General features: G+C 34.6%; 1 protein-coding gene across 1 annotated transcript in view; it reads left to right on the forward strand.

Annotated features, from left to right (window-relative positions):
* Positions 1–4,148: 4,148 nt before the first annotated feature.
* The window catches only part of LOC127711865 (uncharacterized), a 31,199-nt gene continuing 12,703 nt past the window's right edge, over positions 4,149–22,644 (forward strand). The window contains exons 1-10 of the mRNA XM_052218029.1: positions 4,149–4,212; positions 4,588–4,745; positions 5,006–6,226; positions 6,914–7,008; positions 10,714–11,253; positions 12,008–12,185; positions 15,180–15,370; positions 15,838–16,529; positions 17,241–18,706; positions 19,236–22,447. Coding sequence (XP_052073989.1) covers positions 4,162–4,212; positions 4,588–4,745; positions 5,006–6,226; positions 6,914–7,008; positions 10,714–11,253; positions 12,008–12,185; positions 15,180–15,370; positions 15,838–16,529; positions 17,241–18,706; positions 19,236–22,447 — 7,804 coding nt within the window. The 5' untranslated portion in view covers positions 4,149–4,161. The remainder of the gene's footprint in view (positions 4,213–4,587; positions 4,746–5,005; positions 6,227–6,913; positions 7,009–10,713; positions 11,254–12,007; positions 12,186–15,179; positions 15,371–15,837; positions 16,530–17,240; positions 18,707–19,235; positions 22,448–22,644) is intronic.

Raw genomic sequence — 22,644 nt, forward strand, 5'->3', positions numbered from 1 at the left:
ACTACAAGGTTCCATATCACAAAGGGAAAGCTGGAATTGAGTTTGGGGGTAATTGCCCAAAACGTTTAGGAATAAGGGGCCGAAAATAAGCATTTTTCTAGTTTCCAGACAATAACTTGTGTTCAAGTGAATGAACTCTCTGAAATTGTACTGCAAGGTACCATACCACAAAGGGAAGGCTGGGATTGATTTTGGGGGTAATTGCCTCTAAATTTTAGGAATTAGGGGCCAAAAAGGGGCAAAAAAACAAGCATTTTTCTAGTTTCAGGACAATAACTTGTGTGTAAGTGTATGGATCTTTATAAAATTGTACTACAAGGTTCCATATCACAAAGGGAAAGCTGGGTTTGAGTATGGAGTTAATTGCCCTAAACGTTAAGGAATATGGGGCCAAAAAAGGGCCAAAAAACAAGCATTTTTCTAGTTTCCAGACAATAACTTGTGTTCAAGTGTATGGATCTCTCTGAAATTGTACTGCAAGGTACCATACCACGAAGGGAAGGCTGGGAATGAGTTTGGGGGTGATGAATCATAAGGGGGTTCAAAAAATTAGGGGGGGGGGGGGTTCTTTTTTTTTCTTTAAAATTTTCCATTTTAAATTGGTTATTTCTGATTTATATATAAAAGCAAATAATAATGATATGGTTTGAATAGGTAAATTAAAAATTTTTAAGTTCTTAGACCACATTCATTCTGTGTCAGAAACCTATGCTGTGTCGAATATTTAATTACAATCCAAATTCAGTGCTGTATCAAGCTTGAATGTTGTGTCCATACTTGCCCCAACTGTTCAGGGTTCGACCTCTGCGGTCGTATCAAGTTGCGCCCAGCGGAGCATTTTATTCAGTTTTGATTTAGTAGATAGAGTTAAAAGAAACGTTCAACTGAAGCTTCAATAAAGTTATTAAATTACATCCATACAAGATTTAAGACATTTGAACAGAGACAGATTATAGAATTCAGGCCAAAATATTCCGTAATCACTTTTAAAGGTCAATATAAAAAACTAGAACAGTTCAAAATAATTAGGACTTTGACAGTAGCTGATTCTTTGTTTTTGCTGGTCTGACACATGCATGTGTGATAAAGGTAATCAGGGATTATAATTTATTATCTCCCTTATTCTTATATCATTGACCAAAAATAAATTAGAGTGATGAAAAAGAATAATTATTTAATTCCTCAATAGAGTGCTGGTTTTTTTTTTCTGTGATAATTTGCATAAAAATTGAGAAGATATTTGCACAGAAACTAAATGTGTTCAGTTTTAAGTTAATCATCCAAGTTTATTTACTCGTTTATTTTTTAATTACTTTTTCCTTATACCTCAGAACAAGCACGAGATCCATTTGAAGACAGAGTTTATTCCTTGACCTTACCTGACCTTCTTGAAGAAGTATCTGAGTTTGGTTTGGATATGACAAAGTGTCTAGTTCTTATTAATGAGATTAGAAATGCCACTTTGTATGCTGTGAGTATTTTCCATATTTTAATTTTAATTTAAAATGTTCACCATTGATTACAGATATGTAACTTATTATTTGTACATAATTGGTATTGAGGGTCTATTTAAAAAAAAAAAGACTTTCAACATTTTTAGGTTCAAAGTAATACTAAAATGTATGTAAAAATCGTTCACAATAACTATGGATGAACAATAAGGAGTAAGTTAAGAGAATACTTTATCAAGACCAGCTGTCAATGAGATTGCCATGCCTTTTTTAAACTCGTTTGAATGGATTTTGAAAATTTTATTAAAAGGGTCGAGTGAGTTTTTTTCATAACATTGCATCCTTTGTCTAGATAGAGAGCAACTGAAATCAGTGAAAGTGAAACACTATAATATAAAATTAACATATACGATCTTAGTCAACAATTATATTTTAGTATGTTCAAAATGCAGGTAGATCCAGTAGAGTGGCTTCAACTCTTTAGACACTCTTATTTTTGATGCCCCACCTAGGTACATTATGTTTATGGGTCTGTGTGTCCGTTTGTCCACCCGTCCCTCCGTCTGTCCGTCTTCAGGTTAAAATTTTTGGTCAAGGTAGTTTTTGAAGTCAAATCAACTTGAAACTTTGTACTCATGTTCCCTATGATATGATCTTTCTAATTTTATTGCCAAGTAAGAGTTTTGACCCAAATTTCAGGGTCCCTTGAACATAGAAAATGATAGTGCGGGTTCGGCATCCGTGCAGGGCTTCCAAAAAATCTTTGATGTTTGAGCCAGCCGGACATTTTTTGTCTTATTCTGATTTTAATCTCTTAAGACTTAGTTACAAAAGACAACTATAGTAATCAGTTGGCCATCATATAACCAATGATTTGAAGTGTGCAACATCAGTGTGCTAATATCTGCCTTAGACTCTTTATTTGTGCAAAATAACGTTGTCAAAAACTTTACTTTCGTTTTTGAAAAACACATTTTCCTAATACTGGATGTTGACTTGACAATATGGTAAAACATGGACCAGATACGGATACGTAAAATCCGTGTGCATTTTCAAAGCACGATTGAGTTTCAGTAGCTCTCTCCACGTTATTTCTTCAAGAAAATACTTGAAATGAAGGTTAGATAAATGAATCAATGATAATTTTAGCATTTTGGAAGAGCAAGGATGCATAATTAAATTTCCCACCTGCGCACATGCGCACTAGCTCTAACAATGTGGTTCTGACAACCTTTTTAAATTTTTCATCAAATCATATTTATATACCAGTTGTAAACGTATTTCTTATAATTTTAATCTTTCTCAATAAAGAAATTAGATGTAAACCGCTGAAATGTAAGAAAATATCTTTGAATAGACCAATCAATGTCTGGTACAATCTATAGTTTACCTGTCACCTGAACAGGTAAAGTTCAGCTGTCAGACAACTAATTAACCTTGATTATAATGAGAAGGTATTAAAGTTGGGTTTGTTTTGATAGTACTTATTCACCATGTCACTTTTATGACCGGAAATGTCTGGCTGTTGGCAAAAGGTCGGGTCAAAAAGATCGCAAAAACGTCCCAATTTTTTGGTGAATTATGCTAAGACGACCGTCTCTTGAAAAGTAGATGACCGTTTCACGCTTATCCCAGATGGACAATGTCAAGAATATATGACCGTTTTGGAAGCCATGCATCCGTGTACTATGGACACATTCTTGTTTAAATCAGTATTATCCATAGATACCACTTGAACAAAACAGACTAATTTATTATACACATTTAAACAAAATTCTGTAATGTATTTTAGTTGATGGAATTGAGAGAGAAAGGTGAACATGTTGATGGAGAATTTCCTGAGAAAGAAGATTTTTGTTTTGAAGGAAGTCTTCCATTGGCAGAATTAGATATGCAGATTATTAATCCAGGACCTAATAAGATGTTTGGCTTTACTCCTCCTGGTATCGAGTTCCAATTCTTTGTTGGACCAGTAGCATTAGAGTTAGGTAATTATAAAATAGGATACAGTCATAGCTACTGGTATCGGGTCCTGATTCTTTGTTGGACCAGTAGTATTAGAGTTAAGTAATTATAAAATATGATACAGTCATAGCTACTGGTCAGACAACAGCTTTTGACCCCCAATACTTAGTTTTACTAATAGCACAACAAAGAGAGTTATAGTGGTTTATATAGATCAGTACCCAGCCTGTCTATCATTGTCTATCATACTGATATTATGTTCATAACATAGAATAGCTGTTGTTTTGTTACAATGGGCATATAATTTATTCATAGCACTGAAAAACATAGTCTTTATTGTTTTTGTTGTGGACATTTGCATGAAAACAAATATCAGAAATTCATATATGTTTTTACAGCCAAGGAAATGAAAAAATTAATATGCAGTAATACTGTATACTGAAAATATTCCCTTCGTGATTATTATATTTCTGGAAGAAAAACATTTTGATATAAAACCTTGCAGATAGGGTATTTAGGATCCCAAAATTTGATCTCTGTCAAATTTAATTTCTGCAAAAATAACCCTTTTTATGTTATAACATAAGATTGGGGACCAGTCTGTAAGGAGACCACAACACAGCAACATAAAAACCACAAGAAAATTGAAATACTTAAAAAAACTATTATAAAAGAGAATAAATATGAAGATATTTTCCTATTTGTTGTAATGTACTATTTTTTAGCCTTTGGAGCAACAGCTAGAATGGGAATTGAATTAAAACTAGAGATGTGTATCATGAGTATGAAAGCTAAGGTAAGTCCAAATATTAGAATGAGATTGTAAGTGTTGCAGAAATAATGGCAGCTGAGTTACTCTTTAAATTATGCATAGAAGCATTCATTTCTTGTTAGTGTACATAATGAAATCTTAACATTACTTTATGGTCAGTATTAATGACACATAAAATTGTACAATGGACATTTTTAAAGCAGGTTTTCCAAAATATTTGGGCGGGGTATCACTTGTGATTAGTAACGCGCAGTTTGACTTGTTTTATTAGTTTTTGGTTATTGAATCACGAAATATGTAATGTTTGTAATTTTATCTAATTTCCAGTAATTTGAAATTAAAGTTACAGACAAGTTCCAACAGTAAAAGAACTAAGAATAATTCTGTTATATTATATAGGCTGTAGTAACGCCACATATTGGTACCAGTGTGTGGGGATCAATAAAGGTAGATATTGGTTTTGCATATGGTGGAATTAGACTGGAGGGGCACCTGCTGGAAACTAGTTTCCCAATCACTGCTCAATTTGGATTTGGAAAATTTCCAATAAAAATAGGGTATGTTATTCACAGCTGTAGATTCATTATTATTATTATTATTATTATGGATACCAATTTTCTTTGATTGTGTGGGTGAGGGTTTACAAATTTTCTATAGGCTTGTATTAAAGCTTTATCCGAAGTCAGGAGCCTGTAAGTCAGTGGTTGTTATTTGTTGCTGAATATAACATAAGCTTTTGTCTATAATAGATTTAAGGTTTTCTTTTAATCTAGGAGTTGTACCATGAACTTTAATTCAAGACAATTCTCTATTACAGGTTCCGTCTTGATCTAGAAATCGTACCACTGGAGCTGAAACTTCAAGCATTTGCTAAGTTACGACTTATATTTTTTACTGTGACTGTATTTGATGCTTGTATTTGGAAGTACAAGCTACCGACTTATAAAATAAACATTTTCAACAAACCTTATGAGAAGAGAGATCCAAACCCACCTAGGATATCAGCTGCAGCAACCAATCCTCGTCAGAGAAGGTCAAGTCCTGGTGGTTGTGAGGTCAAACAGCTGGAAAGTCGTGACATAACAGACACAGCCTTTCTTTTAGAAGTGTCTGCTAAGTCTGATGTCAGTGACATTACCTTATCTTATGCTATAGGAACACACAGATCTGGTACAAATGTCCAAGACTGGACAGGAATGACCGGAAACTCTCTGACTGCCCCAGTCAAGCTAGATGAAGAACATTATGGAATACCCCTCTACTGGACGGTCAAAGCTAAAAATAGCCAAGGTGATTCCAGTATAACCGAGTGTATTCTTAAAACATTTGATAACACTGTACCTGATGGTAGAATAGATGAATCCTATCCCTATACAAGTCATACCAAGAAGATTAGTGGTAACGTTGTTGTTTTTGATGATTCTGAATTAGTGGACACTCATTCAGAGGCAGTTGGATTTACTAAAAGTCAAGGAGGATCAGGGTCAGAGGTCATTCCATGGCAACCACTTATTTTGAAATCTACTACTGAGCGTAATGTATCAAAGATGAATTCCCCCCTCAAGTTCTTCACTATTGGTAAAGAGGGGAAATTAACTGCAGAGAAGATTTCAAGAAGTAAAACTGATCATGTTGAGGAGTGTGCACAGAAATGTGTTAATTTTGGGAGAAAATGTGTTGCTTTCGACTATGAACATCACTCAGAAACCTGTGATCTCCATGCCACTGTGGAAGGGCCTAATGCAGAGCTACGGATCAGTGGCACATACAAAAACTATGAACGACTTGGAGTTGGCTATAGCTCTTTTATTCAACATAATCTAGATTTACAACATGGAATGGTATACATCCTTAATGCTGAGATAACAAATAAACTTGGATACAAAGGTTATGTGTCATCAGGTGGAACTATGGTAGACCACACCCCTCCAGAGCCAGGACCTGTTGGACAGGCTACTTTTGATCAGACTACGTTTGATGGATGTAAGGCTGCAATCACACAAAGATGTATTGACCAAACGTCTCTGCCAAATCATAGGTAACTATAGCATAGTAATAGTCACTGCAGTACAAGTTGGAACTTTCAAGGTAAAATGTAGACTACATGTATGTATGATTTTGAGCTTGTCTTATAAGTTTACAAAGTTACTTAAATCCACATCATTTGGACTCTGGTGAATAGTTTTCTCATTCAGACATTGGCAGTCATATATCACATATATCATCCTTATTTAGAATGTTTAATGATTGTGACCTGCTAGGGATAAGTCAATAATATTTAGTATACACTTAAATTAGCATAATTAGCACATCTCATTACCATGGGGATTATATTACCATGTGAAAAATCTGAATCCATTTCAGCATCATATATATTATGTCAGTATGTTGATAAAGTATTTATTTTTCTTAAGTTTCCATGAAAGTGGCAAAAGATACCAAAGAGATATTCAAACTCATAAGTCGAAGAGAAACTGACAATGACAAAAATTAAAAAGGATCAAAAGACAAACAACAGTATACAAAACTCAACATAGAAAACTAGAGAACAAGCAACACAAACCCCACCAAAACTAGGGGTGATCTCGGATGCTCCAAAAGGGTAGGCAGATCCATGTGAACTTATATGATTTTTATAGGACACTTTTTAGAAATAAATTTATAAATCTATACACAATATGTATTTGCGAATCTTATGAAAGTTTAACTTATTTTATTTTGATAGAAAGATAATAGATGGACCTGAAGGTTCCACAGTATTCAATGGACATGAGGGTGGAGTAGAAACTCTCTACACCCTGGCCAATCATTTTATGTCAGGTAATTATTACAGGGTTGACATGAAGGTGGAGTAGAAACTCTCTACACCCTGGCCAATCATTTTATGTCAGGTAATTATTACAGGGTTGACATGAAGGTGGAGTAGAAACTCTATACACCCTGGCCAATCATTTTATGTCAGGTAATTATTACAGGGTTGACATGAAGGTGGAGTAGAAACTCTCTACACCCTGGCCAATCATTTTATGTCAGGTAATTATTTCAGGGTTGACATGAAGGTGGAGTAGTAACTCTCTACACCCTGGCCAATCATTTTATATCAGGTAATTATTACAGGGTTGAAATGAAGGTGGAATATTAACTCTCTACACCCTGGCCAATCATTTTATATCAGGTAATTATTAGAGGGTTGACATGAAGGTGGAGTAGAAACTCTATACACACTGGCCAATCAATTTTAGTCAGGTAATTATTTCAGGGTTGACATGAAGGTGGAGTAGTACTCTCTACACCCTGGCCAATCATTTTATGTCAGGTAATTATTACAGGGTTGACATGAAGGTGGAGTAGTAACTCTTATACACACTGGCCAATCATTTTATATCAGGTAATTATTACAGGGTTGACATGAAGGTCGAGTAGTAATTCTATACACACTGGCCAATCATTTTATATCAGGTAATTATTACAGGGTTGACATGAAGGTGGAGTAGAAACTCTGTACACCCTGGCCAATCATTTTATGTTAGGTAATTATTACAGGGTTGACATGAAGGTGGAGTAGAAACTCTATACACACTGGCCAATCATTTTATGTCAGGTAATTATATGAGGGTTGACATGAAGGTGGAGTAGTAACTCTCTACACCCTGGCCAATCATTTTATGTCAGGTAATTATTACAGGGCTGACAGGAAGGTGGAGTATTATCTCTCTACACCCTGGCCAATCATTTTATGTCAGGTAATTATTACAGGGTTGACATGAAGGTGGAGTAGTAACTCTTATACACCCTGGCCAATCATTTTATATCAGGTAATTATTACAGGGTTGACATGAAGGTGGAGTATTAACTCTGTACACCCTGGTCAATCATTGTATGTTAGGTAATTATTACAGGGTTGACATGAAGGTGGAGTAGTAACTCTTATTCACACTGGCCAATCATTTTATATAAGGTAATTATTACAGGGTTGACATGAAGGTGGAGTAGAAACTCTATACACACTGGCCAATCATTTTATGTCTGGTAATGTCATGAATGTAGGATCACAAAGTTGACATAAAAAGGCTATTAATATCAACATGAAATTAATCAGAATGAAATATCAGTTTTAAACTTATTTGTTAGACAAAAATTGATGAAACTTTATGCAGTAGTAGAACACTTCCTGAGGATGTGATTGAAGGAATATATTCCCATTCCAACATGTTAAAGGGGAAATAATTAAATATTTCTATAATAGACTATTTATGGTAATATTCTCTCTTAAGGCTAGGGTATTCTTTTGTGAGTTCACTCACAGATATAGATTATAAACAACATAAAAAAACATGTGTGATTGTTAAATAAAACTCAAACAGAAAAAAAGGCTTTAAAAAAATCTTTTCTAATCAACCCTCTTTGCCAGTTTAAACTAAATGTTAGTACGGTGATATAAAAGAAAGGAAAGGATATGTGGCCTCCATCCATGACACAAAATCAATACTGGTTTAAGCAGAATTCTTTGCAAACTGAGGATCAGGCCACAACTGTCAATTGAAGAACAAAGCCATGGAGTTAATATCAATTGAATAAATCTGGCAAAGAAATGAAACAATTCTTTGATATATTAAAACGATATTCTTTGATATATTAAAATGATATAGTACATTTCAAAGATGGCCATCCCTATAAAAAAAACGTGTGGAAAATTTATGATAGTAACATTATGAAGCAACAAGAGGAGAAGTATTTCATCCTATCATCTTTTCCTTATTTTTTTCAAAACTCTAAAAAAAAATTTTTAGGGAAAAAAAGCTTTAAAGGCTCCATTTATGCTGTAGTTCAAATTTTTTAAAGAATGGATCAGTACCTTTATTGTTTTTGTGGAGCCTGCGACTTTTGTCGCAGAAAGCTCGACATAGGTAAAGTGACCCGACGGCAGGGTAAACAAACTTCTTAAAAGCTTAATATTCCAGAAGGTAGAAGACCTGGATGCTTCATACTTAGTATATAAATGCCTTTTGATATGAAGTTTCCATCTGTCATATGTCCATTGTCCTTGACCTCATTTTCATTGACTACTTGAAAAAAAAGTTAAGATTTTTATGCCCCACCTATGATAGTAGAAGGGGCATTATGTTTTCTGGTGTCTGCGTCCGTTCGTTCGTCCGTCTGTCACGCATCAGGTTAAAGTTTTTGGTGAAGGTAGTTTTTGATGAAGAAAGAAGTCCAATCAACTTGAAACTTAATTCACATGTTCCCCATGATATGATCTTTCTAATTTTAATGCCAAATTAGAGTTTTGACCCCAATTTCACAGTCCACTGAACATAGAAAATGGTAGTGCGAGTGGGGCATCCGTGTATTATGGACACATTCCTGTTTGTAATGTTAATTTCTCTCTTATTATGAGTAATAGGATAACGTTAATTTCTCTCTTATTATGAGTAATAGGATAACTATATTTAGTATGTGCGTACCTTGCAAGGTCCTCATGCCTTTCAGACAGTTTTCACTTGACCTCGACCTCATTTTATGGATCAGTGAACAAGGTTAAGTTTTCGTAGTCAAGACCATATCTCAGATATTATAAGCAATAGGTCTAATATATTTGTTGTATGTAATGATTGTAAGATGTACATGTCCAACTGGTAGGTGTCATCTGACCTTGACCTCATTTTCATGGTTTAGTGGTAATAGTTTAGTTTTTGTGTTTTTGGTCTGTTTTTCTAATACTGTATGCAGTAGGTCGACTATATTTGGTGGATGGAAATATTTTAAGATGTACATGTCAATCTGGCAGATTTTATTTGACCTTGACCTCATTTTCACGGTTCATTGCTCAATGTTATGTTTTTGTGTTTTGGTCTGTTTTTCTAATACTGTATGCACTAGGTCAACTATATGTGGTGTATGGAAATATTTTACGATGTACCTGTCAGTCTGGCAGGTTTTATTTGACCTTGACCTCATTTTCACTGTTCATTGCTCAATGTTAAGTTTTTGTGTTTTGGTCTGTTTTTCTTAAACTTTAAGCAATAGGTCAACTATATTTGGTGTATGGAATGATTGTAAGGTTTACATGTCTGTCTGGCAGGTATCATCTGACCTTCACCTCATTTTCATGGTTCATTGGTCAATGTTCAGTTTTCCTGGTTAACTTTGATACTATAAGCAATAGGTCAACTATATTTGATGCATGGAATGATTTTAAGGTGTACATGTCTGTCTGGCAGGGTTCATTTGACCTTGACTTTATTTTCATGGTTCATTGGTCAATGTAGAATTTCCATGGTTTGGTCTGTTTCTTTTATACTATAAGCAATAGGTCATCTATAATCTGTGTATGGAATGATTGTATTAAAGGTGTACATGTATTTCCGGCTTGGTTTATCTGATCTTGACCTCATTATCTTGGATCATGAATGTTAATGTTATACTTGTTGTAAAACTTTATATGTAGGACTATCAACATAAAATCAATGGTCAGTATAGTAGGTGAGAAATTTCAGCGTGTGCACTCTTGTTTATATGTTATAGCTAACTGGGATGGCTTTAATGACAACGAGACTGGTATCTTTGGGTATACTTGGTCTGTTGGTACAACAGTCTGTGGAACAGATATTGCCAACTTCTCTGATCCACATGCTCACTTGTCTAGTCCTAAATTCTGGACCAACACAGGATATGCCAGGAATCTACATCTACCTGATGGTCCATACTACGTCACAGTCCAAGCTATCAACAATGTGGTCCATGGTGGTGCCATGGTAACAACAGTATGTCACTCGACACCCATCATGGTTGATACAACTCCGCCCTTCTTTTCCAGAGGTGTGACAGATGACGATATTGTTTTTGACGAGGACTTTAATTTGATGGCTATGTATTTTGATACATTTGATCCAGGATCTAAGATAAAGAACATAGATTTTGGTCTAGGACTAACAAAACATGATGTGGATGTGAGAGGATACTCCACATTTGATTACAAAGAGAACCAAACCTTTATTGTAATTGATGATTTAAACCTTGCCTCAGGTGAACCTGTCTGGATTAGATTACGATCAGTTAACAATGGTAATTATATATTTATTTATAAACATTTTGATAAAAGGTAATTTTATAAGGATCTCAGATGATTATATGACGTTTAACAGTGTCTAATAAATCTGTTTGCAAAAATTTGCAGTGTTATAACCCTATATTCTATCCATTAGCTAGTCATGTATTATATATTCACTATTTCAGTGGACCTGTTTACTACAGCTCATAGTGATAACCCTATCCTGATAGTAAGAACAGATCCAGTAGCCGGTCATGTTTTATGTCTGTTTTTACTATTTCAATGGACCTGTTTACTACAGCTTACAGTGAAAACCCTATCCTGATAGACAGATCCCAGCCAGTAATTGGTCTTGTTTTATGTCTGTTTTACTGTTTCAGTGGATCTATTTACTACAGCTCACTGTGATGACCCTATCTTGATAGACAGAACAGAACCAGTAGCTGGTCTTGTTTTATGTCTGTTTTACTGTTTCAGTGGATCTGTTTACTACAGCTCACTGTGATGACCCTATCTTGATAGACAGAAAAGAACCAGTAGCTGGTCATGTTTTATGTCTGTTTTTACTGTTTCAGTGGACCAATTTACAACAGCTCACAGTAACAACCCTATCCTGATAGACAGAACCTAGCTAGGAGCTGGTCATGTTTTATGTCTGTTTTTACTGTTTCAGTGGACCTGTTTACAGCTCACAGTGATGACCCTATCTTGATAGACAGAACCTATCCAGGAGCTGCTCAAGTTTTATGTCTGTTTTTACTGTTTCAGTGGACCTGTTTACAACAGCTCACAGTGACAACCCTATCCTTATAGACAGAACTGAACCAGTAGCTGGTCATGTTTTAGATGGAGAAGTTATGGACAAAGACCTTAAGTATCAGTCTGATAGCAGTAAAGTTTGTGCTCAGTGGAATGGATTTTATGATCCTGAATCAGGGTTAAGCGAGTAAGGATTTATCAGTAATAATGAGTAAAGTTCAATGTAAACATTGTTAATTCGAAGTCATTTTATTGTCAGTCAATTAATGTTTTGTTATTTGAGCTCCACAGATTAATGCATAATGCCTATAGTAATCATCTTGTCTGTCTGTTAATACCCATCCATGTGCATATGTACAATAAATATACCCCACACAACAAATTTGTGTAGGGTTTAATGTTTATGACCTGTCCTCTCCGTCAGTCTATCTGTCTGTCCGTCAGTCCTGTTCTTCATGATCTTGTCATCACAACTCCACTGAAACCACACAACAGAATTTCATGAAACTTTATAGATAATAAGATTTTACTATGTAGGTGTGAATATAGACAGGAAATTATGATGAAATGATTTTTCTAAGAGTTAAGCTCCTTTGAATTTTAAATGGCCTAAATATGCTACTGAAACAGTTTGTCAGCCCTACTCCACAGAATTTTGTACAACTTTGTAGTTAATCTGCACATAATATTAAGATGTGCATATCCACAAGAAACTTTTATAAGTGGTCTTTTGTAGGAGTTCAAAGACTTGGTGAGGTTTTGTTTGCTCAGTGACAATGTGGGGGTATGGGGTATGTAATTAAGCTCTCTAAGTTTATATCTCCTTTGGGTTGGAGGAATACATGGTGCATCAGAAATATCTGCCTTCTGTGGGCTAAAGATATGATTATAATTGAATAACATTGATTACTTCTTAGGAGAGTTCTAATTTCACTACAAACCAGGAAAGTCTGAAATGGCCTATATTTGTACTCGACTGTACTGATTTTTACTCGACCAGTCTGAATTGGTCTGAAATTTACCTTATAATACTCGACTGTAGTCTGAACCATACTTAACAGTCTGAACTTGTACTCGACCTTTACTCGACCAGTACTTAACCATTTTATTTTCGTCTGAACCATGCTCGACCTAGTCTGAACCATGCTCGACCTAGTCTGAACCATACTCGACCTAGTCTGAACCATACTCGACCAGTCTGAACCATACTCGACTAAGTCTTAACCAACCTAGACCTAATTTTTGTATCTATCTATTGTATTTCATCAATTTAGGAACTGTTTTTAACAGCTATTTCCCCTGGCTAGAAATTTGAACAACAATTTGAAATTTAAAATGTGTTCAATATGGCATTGAAACCAAAATTTCACAATAAACATAATATAAATTCAACACCATATTTATCAACACTTACATATATATATCACCTTTAAAATAAAAATAAAATAAGCTGATCAAATAATCTCAAAACTGAATTGTGACTAATATTTTCAATGTCATTCAAATTTTTTGGAATGTTTCAGATATATTTTATGGTTACTGGACAATTTTCACCATTTACTTAAGCCTTGTATAGATTTATGGTGTCAGTTGAGTTTAGTTAATAATGCAGTGAACATTTTTTTTATTAAAATATATTTATAAAGCAACTTAATAAATTTTAAAAATCACACCTTTGTTTTGAAAAACCAAGAATTTAATATAATCATGATAATAGAACTTCCATAGCAATCCTTGATAACCATTTAAAAAAGGAAATGTGTTCCAAAGTTGCAGAAAAAATTTATTTCAATTAAATTTAAATAACTTTAGTCAAAATTAAAGACATGGCATACAAGAAGCACTTTAATAAGGTTTATTTACCTCAGAACATATGTGTTTTACAGGTAAAAAGAAAGCCCTTTTTTTCTTAAACTCTTGTATTACTTATCTAGTGAATTCAAAAGGCCTTGCGATTTAAGATTCACAGGATGTTTCAATTTTTAATGAATGTTAATTAGAAATTAATACTCTCTGACAGGTGTGATTTTTTTAATGAGTTTGCCCCAAGCAGGAGGTATTACTTTATACTTTACCACTAATCAGAAGAAAATTTTTATCTATTTCTTTATTTTTTTTATCCCTTTTTGATATATATTATTTAAAATATATCCCAAATTATAATAAGAATAGATATACTTCTAATATAAGGTTAAACAATTTCAGTGATTTTTTTGTCTGTTGTTACCTCATTAAAAAGATAATTATATAACTATTGTATGTAACCATGAAACCTATATAGTTTTTCTTTAGGAATTTAGGAAAATTAAGTTTAAAAAAAAAAAAATAACACATGCCAAACAAGAAGCACCTTGATAAGGTTTTATTACCCTCAGTAAAGGTGTGGTTTTTAGTTAAAAGAAAATCTTTTTTTTAACAAAACTCTAAAACTTTAAAATTAATATAATTAAATTATTATATAAGATAATTTAATTTAACTATCTCTATTTGATAAATCTGAGAATCATGTAAGGATGTAAAAATATGTTTTTATATATATCTTTATTTTATAAAAAAGAAATTAATTTTAACAGCTAAATAAAAAAATGTATAGGTTTTTTGGTCAAGTATGGTTCAGACTGGTCGAGAATGGTTAAGACTGAAAAAATTGGTCGAGAATGGATTAAGACTGTGTCAGACTGGTCAAGTAATAGTTCAGACTATTTTAAATGGCAAAGATAATGGTCAAGTACAAATCAGTACGGTCGAGTATGGTTAAGACTGGGGTCGAGTAATGTCGAGTAAAATTCAGACCAATTCAGACTGGTCAAGTAAAAATCAGTACAGTCGAGTACAGATATAGGCCATTTCAGACTTTTACTGGTTTGTAGTGTTTGCATCTTAATATACATGTTTACTCGAGTGGGGCCTTCTGTGACAGCTGAAATTACTATCCTCTAATTTTACTTTAGATTAGGTGACAAAATTGTTATCACGTTATGGATAAACCATTGAAGCATGCACTTCAGTGACAAAGGATCTGTTTTTGAATTGAGACCGTGTTCAGTGCAAACATTTTCATACTTACCCTTTCAGCAACAGTGAAAGGATTTAATACAACTTTCATACTAATATGATTAGTAGCAATTACCAAGGTCATATCTAATTTAAAATGTGGTTTGATATATTACTTATATTTCAGATACAGATGGGGTGTAGGAACAAAAGCTGGAAGAGATGATATTGTACCATTTAAAAGTAAAACATTTTCCCGTGATGTGAAGGATTCCTGCGCAGACGTACAACTACAACACAACAGGACATATTACTCCACTGTTATAGCTAAAAATAGTGCTCTGAATCCTAAAACTGTGAAGGGATATTCTGATGGAGGTAATTCATTGTAGTGTAATAAATGTCTGGGTATATTACATTAATAGATAAGACAGTATGATTGATTGATTATTTCTTGTTTAATGTCCAGTGGCAATTATTAAACGACAATATGAAACCATCTCTAGATGTTTATCTTAATTTTTGTTAACTCCAGTTATTGTGTTCTAGTCTTCTCAACATTTATCTCCTTTAATTATTAAAGTCTACTAAAGAAAATAAATGAATTAAAAAAATCATTAATAGTTTATAATTCTAACCTGAAATTTAAATTGAATTCAAATGAAGGATTTCAAAGGAGGGGAAATTTTCTTTTATTTAAATGTTGTCAAAATCATTAAACAAATACATGAAATCATAATTGCCTTTTCATTCTTTTGCTAAGGGTCCCAGTGAAAAAAGTAAGTTTTCATAAAGTTTTTATTCTAAAAATGACATTAGCTAACAAACATGTCTGTTTATTATAGTACTTATTGACACAACAGCACCTGTAAAAGGATGGATTGTGGATGGAAATATTGGAAAGAAACATGACATGAACTTTTCTTCAGAGACAGCCGAAGTCTCCTCAATGTGGGGAGGATTTAGTGACCCAGAAAGTGGAATTGTCTCCTTCAACCTAGACGTTTATATAAACAATAAACTCTCACAAACATTCCACAATGAACTGAAAACAGAGTTTGTGGATTACTCACTGAGTATGAAACATGGCGATCATATTTATGTCAAACTGACAGCTAAAAATGGAGCTGACATTTCCAGCGTCATCAGATCAGATGGTTTTACTATTGACCAAACTCCACCCATTGTTAAATACCTGTATGACACAGAAGATGGAAAACATTATCAAAGTAATGGCACACGCCTCAATCTGAAATGGCAGTTTGAAGATCCTGAATCTGGGATGAAGGAATATCGATACTATATTGAAGACTTTCACCAAGGTCAAGGAGGGAAGTTTTATCCAATAGGACAAGAATATATTACACTTCCAATAATTAAAAAAAATATTACAGCAAATATAGTTCTCTCTAACTTAAATCTTCTAAGTGGACACAAGTATTCAGTGAAGGTAGTGGCCATTAATCATGCTGATATGCCAACCTCTCAGGAATCTACAGGTGTTATGATAGATACTACACCTCCTGTACTGGATAAGGTAATACAGTTTTAGACTTTAAAAACTTTGTCTACTTATATTTTGTTGAAATTGCCTCGCAATATATCACCTGTTTAATTCATCATCAATTAACCCAGGTGTTTTAATAACAAAGTACAAAATAATTTGGAGACTTACCAAGGATTGACTGTAATAGAAATGATAATTGACAATGGCACTGGCAAAAAAGCTTGTAATTTAGAGTGTTCCGAGAAAATTTGTTAGGAGAGAGTCCCCCCACCAAATGAAAGTGCTTTCAAGAGGTTAAAAAAAGACCCAGATATCTTTTGCAGTTATACAAAACAGCAGACCTGCCAACTATCCCAATTTATTAGGGATTTCCCCCTTGAGAGGTGTTCACCTGAATTTAAAAATTCTTTATTACATAACATAACACCTTAAAACAGGCATTCAAATGAGTTAAAAAGGTATTTAAGCACATACATACTCATTCAAACAATATAGTAGAAGAATAAAAACACTTATGACAAAATAAGATAAGCATTAGGTCCTCTTGTGATTAAAATCCCCCATGGAGATTTTTAAAAGTTGGCCGGTATGAAACAGATATATTATAGTACAAAAATAACGAGAACAAAATAAATCTTGGCATGTATACTTTTCAGAATGAGTAATTTGTCAGTTAAAAATGCATTATACAGGCATATTTACCAACTCTGAGTTTTATCACATATTCTTTTTATTTTTCAGATTCATCTTGGACTTCAGACAGCTCCTCAGGAAATTAGTGATGATAAACGCTTTATTGAACATGATGATCAACATAGTATTACCTTGACCTGGACGTCACATGATTTCCAAAGTAGCATTATTAAAAGTTATGTTGCAATTGGTACTTATTATGGTGACACATCTGTAACAAATGGTTTCCTGGAATTTGGAGCAGAACATAAGGCTATCCTGAATAACCTTAATCTTAAACCAGCTTCTGGAAATGATTCTGTGTATTACTATGTCCAGGTCAAAGTTGAAAATGGTGCTGGAATGTTGTCTGAAATAAAGAACTTATCATTACCAATTAAAGTTCTGAAGGATAATATTCCAGGTAAAGTTTTTGATGGCAGGAATGACCTTGAGGATATTGATTTTACAATTGACAGAACTTCAGTCGGCATGTCCTTTGTTGGTTTCGAAAGTGAACAATGCAGCGTTGTTGGATATGAATGGGCCATTGGCAGCCAGCCATTTTATTATGATGTCCTTCCGTTCACTAGATATGGAATAGTCCTAGTAAATGATACCTATGGCAGAGGTCAGATCCACACAGAGCTCTATGAGGGATCAACTTATTATGTAACAGTTAGGGCACAGACAGGACATCGGTGTAAAGAGAAATATATTCTGTCATGCTCTGATGGTTTCTCATTAGATACTACTCCTCCTGAAATTAGAATGATCAGTTTTGGAAAGGAAAAGATCAACCAAGATACGATTACAACAAGCTTGTATCAAAACAGAACCGATTCACTTGATTTCAGATGGGAGTGTAAGGATACTTTCGGCATTGTTGAGAACTGGTGGTCTATTGGTTCTCTACCGGGGAAGCATGACATTCACCCAGTAAACGTTACTAAGGACAATTACATACCAGCAGGATCAGTCTCATTTAAACATGGACAGACATTCTTCCTGAATACTGGTGCCATAGATAAAGCAGGGAACCAGAGAGTGGTATCGTCTCCATCCATAACTGTTGATACAACCATACCAGAGATCTTAGATTTGAGATGTACACGACATATATCAGTTCTCAAGTCTCTAGTGGACTGTAAATGGGAAATGATCAGGGAATTTGAAAGTACCATAAAGAATTTCACTGTTGGAGTTGGATCTGTAGAAACAAAGACAGACATATCCCTCTTCCACAAACAGGATACAAATAGACGTTACTGGACCAGAGATTTATTAACCAGAATTAAGAACAATAACCTAACAGAAATATACATCATCTTCAAGTTAGAAAATGTACTTGGAATGGCTAAAACATTACCATATAAGATCATAGTGGATAGAAGTATACCCATTGGTGGAAATGTTGACATTGTGACCAGTATTGACTTGGATGAACCAATCATGAAGCAGTATTGTCAGATCCCACTTAGCTTTATTGAATTTACAGTGAATGGATGGCAGGATGATGAATCAGGCATAGAGAGGTAATTTATATACTCTACTGTAGAATAGAGCTTTATCATGTACATATATTAATATAATTAAAGTGAATGTTATAAGTACAGTACAACATGGGTTGATTTTGTCACTTTTGTCCATCCATAGATGGAGTTGTCAAACTTTTAAATGGTCTCCTATTTCTGCTGCATTGAATGGACATTTGAATAAGATGCCTATGGCAGGCAAGTGGAAATGCCACATATATTTATATGTATCACCTAATCTGTATAAACGTGATACTCAACCCTTAACTTGCACCAGTGGTTAATCTAGTTGGTTCATGTGTTTTTTTTACTTCTATTATGCATTTACACAGCTATGTTAAAACAATTAAGTTATATGAACATTTGATGAAAGAACATAAATTATACGTGACGAGTTGCATGCACAATTACTTCACTCAAATTGAGACACATACTACATCTTAAGATGATTGAAGGCACAGTTATACTTACAATGCATTTTGAACCATAACTAGCATTATAATTAAGCAATGTTTTTGTTTGATTTCAGGTATGAAGCTGCCATTGGAGCATATGGAAGGACATCAAATATCCAAGATTTCTCTTCAATTGATGGTATAGACAAAGTTTTGATCCCTTACTTAATCATGGATGATGGCAGTGATGTTACAGTTACAGTGAGAGCATTCAACAAAGCTGGATTGTATGGACAGGTAACCTCTGACCCTGTGATTGTTAGCCTGGTACCTCAGCTAACTGTAATTGATGGAACCAGTCTTGAAGATGAGGATTACCAGACGTCACTGAATGTCATTCAAGGTTATTGGAAGTATTCAGACAGATGTAAAATTAAATCTGCAGAATGGTCTGTCGAGGATATTTCGGGTAATATATTACAGGATTACCTCCCCTTGCCTGCAGCACAATCTCATTTCTTCTCTGATGTCATGAATCTGACAAATGGCTTTACTTACATAAGTATCATCCGAACAGTTGATGCATTAAATAGGACAAGAATTGCTAGGTCTGATGGGATAGCTGTAAAGATAGAACCTCCTATTCCAGGGACTGTCCGGGATGGGGAGAGAGATGATTTAACTTATCAGGAATCTATACATGAATTATCTGTTAACTGGGATCCCTTTGGAGATGCCAAGTCACGTGATCCAACACAGAAAATCAGAAAATATGAAGTATCTATAGGAACTGACAGAAGATACGCTCAAACAAGAAGCAATGTTCTCTACTTTGTTGATGTTGGACTGAACACCTCATATTCGTTCAAAAACATGAACTTAACCGCCAAAACTATAACATATTATATGACAGTAAGAGGCTACAACAATGCTGGCAGCTACCAGGAAGAAAGCTCTAATGGGATTAAAGTAGGCTACCATGATGAGATATTCCCTGGATTGGTAGAGTATAGTACAGTACAATCATACACTGATAAACTATACGTATCCTGGAGTGGGTTCCAAGCTGATATGGGCATTGATCAATTTAGAGTCGGTGTTTCTACATTTAAACCAATACAACTCCCAAATATAACACTTAACTGTAAACAGTATGAAAAATGCATTCCTAATTTTGATGTGGTTCCACTCCATGATGTTGGAATTGATACGTTTGCTGAAATGAAGAATTTGTCTTTAATTCATGGTCATCAGTATTATGTCACAATAATAGCCACAGATTCTACACAAAGATGTATGGGATCTTTTGGTCCATCCCTTGTGATAGATGCCACACCCCCTTCAGCTGGAGAATTATATCTGCCTGGTGGAGTTGGTCCAAATGTTGCATATGTTTTTGATCCAAAGAGACTGGGAATATCTTGGACTGAATTTAAGGACCCAGAAAGTTCTGTACACAAGTATGAAGTCAAACTGTATTCTGGAACCACATGTTATGATGAAGGAAAACTCCTAAAAGATGGCATTAGTAGTAATTATTCTGTTATAAGATCAACTGATGTAACGAGTGACCTTCAAACTGAATTCTACGATTTAAGACTCAACCAAGCGTTTACTTATGTAATAACTGTTACAGCTATCAATGGAGCTGGACTGAAGACGACAGTCAGGTCACCTCCAGTACGGTTAGATATAACACCACCTATTCCTGGGGCTGTCAAAATGGGAACTGACTGGAAATCTGACATAACCTTCCAATCTTCTACAGACAAGATGGAGGGAATGATTGGGATAGCTCATACTGAGAAGGCATCAAAATGTCCGAGACAAGTTCAAGTCTTCCCAGAATTCCAGTCAACAGTTCAGATAGAACCAATAGGATTAGACTTTCATTCAGAATGTGTAGTTCGTAAAGATGACACATTATCCTTATTCATTCGCCACGATGACCAGTTACAGCATATAATAAAGGGTGGTGTAAAATTTACTTCTCATAAGATCCTAGAGGGTAACTATAGTACCATACTGAAAGCTGCATCTGGGAACCAGATGGTTACTAGCTGGTTCCTGACTTCAGATTTTGATAGTGTGTTCTCTGACTTTGTTTTCAGTCTCCCAGATAATGATAGCAATTTGGAAATGGAAGGTATTGGAAACTCTTTAGATGTCCCTATAATGACCAGTACATTTATAAGCAAGATGTTTACAGAAGTGACTACTGACTCCACAGATATTGTAACTGACGATCAGATTTTAGAGAATACAACTGATGATGGATTAAGTGACAAAACAACAGATTCACAAAATGTCACAGGTTTCCACACTACAACATTTGATCCAGTAATCACTAACCAAATAAAAACAACCAAAGGTCATGGGAATATACAACTGAATGGCTCAAATGACCCTGGTACTGAACTTCTCGATCATTATGGTGTGGGCTTCCACATCCCGGGGTACCAGTTTAATGGGAAATGGTATGGCTTCATATGGATAAGAGACAAGTATAAAACAATCACACGACAAATTGAACTTAAATTTGACCCCACTGTAACTTATAACAACTTTATTGTCAATCTAGAAAAGGTCATGACTCCTATTACTACAACTTGGAGTATTCAAGTGTTTCTGAATGGAGAAACCATTGTCCAGTTTAACGGAATACAGTTCAAGGACTTTGGTGTCTCTGGACTTTATACCTGGAATAAAGATAATTATTTTCCTCCGATAGAAAACATAATGGATCCTTTCATTGGAGAAGCTATTATAACAAGTCTGAAAATACCATTGCCTAAAGTTGATAGTATGAAATGTGTATATGGAGCAGCATTTTATGATGGAGAAAGTCAAATAAAGGAATTGTGGGTAGGAATATCTGATTCTACAAACAGCACTGATTCAATTGCCCAAATGACTCTATATAGTACATTTTGTATTCAGTGTCAATCTGGTTGTAACATCGGATGTGAAAAGTCATGTGCAGAAAAACGTACAGAAGATTTCGAGATAATCAATATTGTTGTTAGAAACCTGTCACTTACACCTGCTACAGTGGAGAAGTCAAACTACAGTTCTATAGACGACAATCAATTCAATGCCACCACATATTATTACAATGTCAAGGCAGTTAATTTTGCTGGACAAGAAACTCTGATTCAATCAAAGGGAATTATGGTGGATACAACTCCTCCAGACTTGCAGTACGTGAGATGTGTGGATCCTTCTAACTCTATGGAAGAACCAACTACATACCAGGGTACTAACAGTAGTATGGGAGCTTACTGGGAATGTAGTGAAGATGTGGGAGACATTGTGGATTACATCATACAAATTGGAACAGAGACAGGTATGATATTTAAGTTATCTCCCCCTGAATCATTGTAGATTATATCATACAAATTGGAACAGAGACAGGAATGATATTTAAGTTATCTCCCCCTGAATCATTGTGGATTATATCATACAAATTGGAATAGAGACAGGTATGATATTTAAGTTATCTCCCCCTGAATCATTGTGGATTATATCATACAATTTGGAATA

Source organism: Mytilus californianus, unplaced genomic scaffold (assembly GCF_021869535.1).
Source record: "Mytilus californianus isolate M0D057914Y unplaced genomic scaffold, xbMytCali1.0.p SCAF_8, whole genome shotgun sequence".
Classification (NCBI taxonomy): domain Eukaryota; kingdom Metazoa; phylum Mollusca; class Bivalvia; order Mytilida; family Mytilidae; genus Mytilus; species Mytilus californianus.